Consider the following 6,000-nt stretch of genomic DNA (forward strand, 5'->3'; position numbering starts at 1 on the left):
GGAACAGAATACAAAAATGGAATAGAGTAGGCTGTCTTCTATTTGTGTGTTTTGTGTAGCTGGACTTCAAATTTCCCCATGAGAAAATCATATCTAAACTTGTTTTACAGTAGCCGAGTGATGCAATTAATGAGTTGAATCATCAGCCAGGATCATTCAATGTTTCTCTCTCCACAGATGTGCCTGATGTGTTGAGCATTTTCAGTATTTTTGGTTTTATTTTGAAAATTTAAATTGCTCCTTTTTAGTTAGATATGCCAAATATATTGCTGTTTCACATGATTCCCATTCACTTTCTGCACAAAGAAAGCAATTGTAAACAAATGGATGTTCCGTCTCTTAGTCCAGCATTTTGCTGACACAAAAGTACATGCCAACCATCATGCACTGCAGTGAGAATTAAATGTAGTTTTAGTTGAAAACAAGAGTGCAGTTGGAAAGCATTGAACCTGCAAATCAGAAGCTAAAAAACAATGGAATGGAAATTATTCTGATCCTATTGCTGGGCTCAGACTTGGTGCATGCACAGAGAGGCCAGAAGGTGGCTTAAAATAAATCATTTATAACATCCACCATATTCTGGACAAGTTGTTGGTACATGCTGGACCCCTGACAGATACATAAAACTTCTGTAGGGCTGAGTTTAGACTTTCAAGCTGACAGGTGCCTTCAGGAAAGCTCCTGGAGAGATACTGAAGTGGGTGATGGGTTTTAGCGGTGAGTTGAGGTGGGGGAGTGAGAGTTAACCACTCGGGCTCTGAGGTTGAGGGAATAAATCCAGCTTGTCAAGGATCCAGAGAAATATTTCTTTTTATTCATTTTGGGTGTCGCTGGCTGGGCCAGCATTTATTGCCTCTCCCTAGTTGCCCTTGAGAAGGTGGTAGTGAGCTACTTTCTTGAATTGCTCCAGATCACCTATTGTAGGTTGACCCACAATGCTATTAGTGAAGGAATTCCAGGAATTTGACCCAGCAAAAGTGAACTATTGGCTATATATTTCCAAACCAGGATGGTGAGTGGCTTGAAGGGAAACTTGAAGATGGTGTTCCCAAGTATCTGCTGCCTTTGGTCTTCCAGATGGAAGTGGTTGTGGGTTTGGAAGGTGCTGTCTGAGGATCTTTGGTGAATTTCTGCAGTGCATCTTGTAGACAGCACATAGTGCTGCTATTGAGCATCAATGGAGGGAGTGGATGCCTGTTGACATAGTGCCAATCAAGCGGGCTGCTTTGTCCTGGATGGTGTCAAGCTCCTTGAATGTTGTTGGAGCTGCACCCATCCAGACAAGTGGGGAGTATTCCATCACACTCTTGATTTGTGTCTTGTAGATGGTGGTCAAGCTTTGAAGGCTCAGGAAGTGAATTATTTGCCACAATATTGATTTGTAAACAGCTCACATGAGGTTTATGGTTGCAGTGACCACTAAGGAATGCAGGACAATATGTGTCGACAGCTTAACCACTGCCTGTTCAGTGCCTGAAAAATAATAATATCCCAACAATCTTTTGAAATATTTCTTACTCTTTCCAGTCTTCCCTCAGAGTCGACTGAACAAAATGAAATATTTCTGTACAATCTCAGAATGTATAAACTGACGATATTTTAACTTTTAAGAATTTGTCAGTGAATAAACTGTGCCTTTTTTTTAAAATTGTATTTGCTAAGTGTTCAAACATATCTGCTGATCTAACCTTTCACGATTTTAATATGATTCTGACATTATTAAGTTCACTGAAAAATTGCTCCACTAAAACCTCACCTTCTGGCGATTAATTTTCCTGTTATGGTGCATTTCTCAAGAATTGTTGTTTTGAGATAAAGCAAGGGCCAGATCAAAAACTGGCATCTGAATCTTTGTAAGGAACCATGTGGTTTTGCAAGAAGTCGCAATTGATACAAAAAGTTACTTAAAGAAAAACTCTCACATTTCTCAAGCTCTTCCACAGCACAGCCAAATGTGTAATCATGAATTACAGTTCTCAACAAATGAACCATAAAATAATCTGTCCCGTCACTCACTTTTGATGTAGTAAAACATCACAACTGACTGGCTCACAATGACAACAACAAACACTCGATATGGTGACAACAGAAATTACCTTATTTGTTTTATAACTGACAGGTAAAATGTTGGTACAGAATGCTGTTGTTATTAGTATTGAATAGAGACTAGAAGTGTAGAAGATCTTAAAATGAGAGGATAATGGAAGTGAAAACCCTAAGGAATCAAAGAACATGGAATCAAGAAAATGCCTGAATTATTGTTGAATATGGCTGACTCTCAACTTCAACTATGAGACAGCTGAAAAGTGACAAACCGAGGCTCTGTTCACCCCATTCTTAAACTAGTTTGAAAGAATGCAATCACATTAAGGCATGCACCACTTGCTCTTTTCTTATTCCTGTGAGGACAGCTCAATTTTTGATCGAAGTCATCTCCAGTTGCTCAATCAACACAAAAACATACCATGAAACAAACTGCCAGGCAGATCTGTAGACTGCTAACCCATATTGAATCACATTAAATAGTCAATATATTATATACAGCAAAATGTGGTTTCACTCGACTGTATTTGAAAGGTATTTTTTATAATGTATTTACAATGTATTTTATAATGTAGAATAGGTTATCACTGCAGAGTATATCGATATATTCAAAATTTCAGCATATCTTAATGAAGAATATGTAAAGACAGCAAAGTGATATGGTACATTTTCTGCTTCCTGAAGATGCAATGCCAATTAAATATCTTCCAAACCATTGTAGCAACTTTGAGTATTCTCTATGCTTCCCATCAATGAACTATCACAAGTTAATTGTATGTGTGTAATAATAATACATTCATAAATGAATTAAACAAATAAGTGAAGTGTCTTTTCATAATTCTAAAATCCTTGAGAATTTGAATGACAATTTGCACCTGATTTTAATTTAATCAAGAATAATTCACTTGGAGTTCCAAAATCAGGTCTAATTTCAATGTTAAATTGGTTCCATCCATAACCTCAAAAGTTCTTTGTAAATTACCCAAACAGGATGGTTTACCTGATAATAATAAGCAACATGGACCATGAATTGGAACAAATCTCTTTGGTGAAGTCAGCATGTTTCCTTTTATAAATCATTGTTCTTCTGTGTCTGTAGGTTCTTGACTGACAAAATATGAAAGGTGTCTTACCTGGTGGCGAAAGGTGGCGCCATGTCACAGTTGGCTCTGGCCTTCCAATAGCGAGGCACATGAGAGTCACATTGCTGCCCTCATTCACAGAGACACTACTGGAGATGTTGACGATTTTTGGTGGAACTGGGGGAGGTAGACAAAGTAGGATTATTTTCAATACAATCATATGAAAATATATTCACTTTTATCATTGCAATTAATATGTCTCAAGATTACAAGAGTAATGCCCCAAATTACATTCTTTTCTGCAAGAATGCATCAAGTATTTCAAACTCAGTTTCCATACAACTGGTTTTTCATTAAAAAGAATTCATCGTTGGAATACAGTACATGACTTCATGTCAATTGACCAAGAAAAAATTACAATTTTTAGTTCACATTTCAATATCCTCAACTTTGGTTCAATACTAATAAAAATTTGAATTTCAAAAAAATAGTTAAATTCCATTGTCTAAGAAATTGCTACCCCAAAGAATTGAGTAACATGACTCTACAATTGAGAGTAAGTTGACATTTTGATGACATTTAATGTTTTTCAGCAAGTTCTGTTATAGATACAGAAATGAAAAGTTTTGATCCCAGCTAATGGTATTACTGGACAAGTCTGGTAAGAGGGATCTAGGGTCTTTTTATATACATATAAAGTAGATCACATCAGTGCAAGATGATTAATAACATTTCCAGGTCAGAAGTGTTTAGTTAAAAACCTGAAGGAATTTTTTGAAGCTGAGCAAGTTTAAACTTAGTAGTATGAAGACTTCAGAAAGACACTACTGGATTCTTAAGACTGGGAGTTGAAGCATCACTTGTTATGATCCCAGCTTATGTTATTATTGGACAAGTCAAACTCCAAACTGAGATCTGGCTTTATGGACCACTTTTGTTTTTGCTTGGTTTTACCCAGGTGGTTCTGTGTTCTATGGTCTCTCAGTTCACTGAAACATTAACATGCAATATTGTAAATTTAGTTCTGACAATCATGCAGAAGTTTATTATGCCAAAGAAATTAATAAAAGAAAAATAAACCAAACTATTTACACATAACACGTGCTTAAAGATTTTGAAATGGAATAAGAATATAATTCCATTAATGCAAAAGCACACCTTCACAATAGTTAAACTAGGGCAAATTCCCTTATTTGTCACCCATCTAGGGTTTGAGTTAACTGTGTCTTCAACTCTTGAAACCTCTTGGTTGTCCAGAGCAAGGAGATGACCTTGACCGAGTTTCATAGACTGACACATTCCAGGACGACGGGCTGCGGGATGCATTAAAGCCTGGGGCAGCTGCTGCCAAGAGGCAGTGGTGAAAGATTATCATCTAAGATCTTTCTGCCAAAGTTAAATGGGAGTCATTCCATTAATGGACATCCTGGTGCTTTAAATGCATGTAAATATAATCTTGTATAAGTAATAAATGCCTTTGGTTTGTTGGATAGAGTCAAACTCTAATGTTTGTTTGTTTCTTCTTATGCTACTGTAGAGGACCAGACTTATTTCATGACTATAGATGTATGTAAAGATATTTTTATGAATAAAGTATGTTAAATAAAGAAGAAGAGCATCTAATAGCCACTTCCTGGAACCTTCATACAACTCAGATTAAATATTCTGCATTTGAAATAACCCCTTTAGACTTTTAAACATGTATTTCTGGTTTGGAATTTTTATGAAACGCTTTACACTGAGCTAACATAAATTAACAATTCTAAACTACTTTTTTAACCTTTTATCAGCAGCAACTGTTTTATACAATTGGCTTTAACCAATACCTCTGCAGAATTGTCCCAAACTGAAACTGTCAAAAAAATCCTTTGCCCAAGCAATTGGTGTTTACACTAATCAACATATATGTTTTAAAAAAATCAATACTTGATGCTCCCCCGCCCGCCCCCACTCCCGTACTTGGTCAACTAGAAAGGTTATTGATAGCATCAGACTTAAAGTAAAGCATATAATCGTGCAGATAATTGGCAGCTGAAACAATAGTGAGTGTTGATCCTATAGAAAAGAGAATTGATTAGATTCCCTATAGTGTGGAAACAGGCCCTTCAGCCCAACAAGTCAACACCGATCCTCTGAAGAGTAACCCACCCAGACCTATTACCCCCTGACTAATGCACCTAATACTATGGACAATTTAGCATGGCCAATTCACCTGACCTCCACATCTTTTGGAATATGGGAAGAAACCAGAGCACCTAGAGGAAACCCATGCAGGCACGGGGAGAATATGCAAACTCCACACAGAGTTGCCCGAGGCTGGAATCAAACCTGGGTCCTGACCACTGTGAGGCAGCAGTGCTAACCACTGAGCCACCATGCCACACCAATTGATAATGGGATGATGGATGAATTGCACAGGCATTTTGCATCAGTATTCTACGATAGAATATACAATTGACATTCCTGAGATAGCTATAAATCAGAAATACCAACAAGGGAAGAATTCAAGAAAATTATAAATCATCAGTTGTTACATGGAGTAAACTGTTGGAGCTGTCGGCTGACAAGTCCAAATGGACTTCATCCTAGGATCTTAAACAAGTGACAAGTGAGAAAATGTACATATAACAGTTGGTTCTAATTTTCTAAAACTTCCTTGATTCAGAAATTGTCCCATCAGTATTCAAAAAGAATGGACACCCAATGAATACAGGATCAATGGTGCTGGAAGAGCACAGCAGTTCAGGCAGCATCAAGGAGCTTCAACAAAATCGACGTTTCGGGCAAAAGCCCTTCATCAGGAATAAAGGCAGAGAGCCTGAAGCGTGGAGAGATAAGCTAGAGGAGGGTGGGGGTGGGGAGAGAGTAGCATAGA

General features: G+C 37.4%; 1 protein-coding gene across 5 annotated transcripts in view; it reads right to left on the bottom strand.

The window, feature by feature from the left end:
• Positions 1–6,000, bottom strand: part of opcml (opioid binding protein/cell adhesion molecule-like) — a 2,226,798-nt gene that overhangs the window by 356,805 nt on the left and 1,863,993 nt on the right. For all 5 annotated transcript variants that reach the window (XM_043676830.1, XM_043676827.1, XM_043676829.1 and 2 more), the window contains one exon: positions 3,177–3,302. In XM_043676830.1, the coding sequence (XP_043532765.1) occupies positions 3,177–3,302 (126 nt within the window). The remainder of the gene's footprint in view (positions 1–3,176; positions 3,303–6,000) is intronic.

Source organism: Chiloscyllium plagiosum, chromosome 35 (assembly GCF_004010195.1).
Source record: "Chiloscyllium plagiosum isolate BGI_BamShark_2017 chromosome 35, ASM401019v2, whole genome shotgun sequence".
NCBI lineage: Eukaryota > Metazoa > Chordata > Chondrichthyes > Orectolobiformes > Hemiscylliidae > Chiloscyllium > Chiloscyllium plagiosum.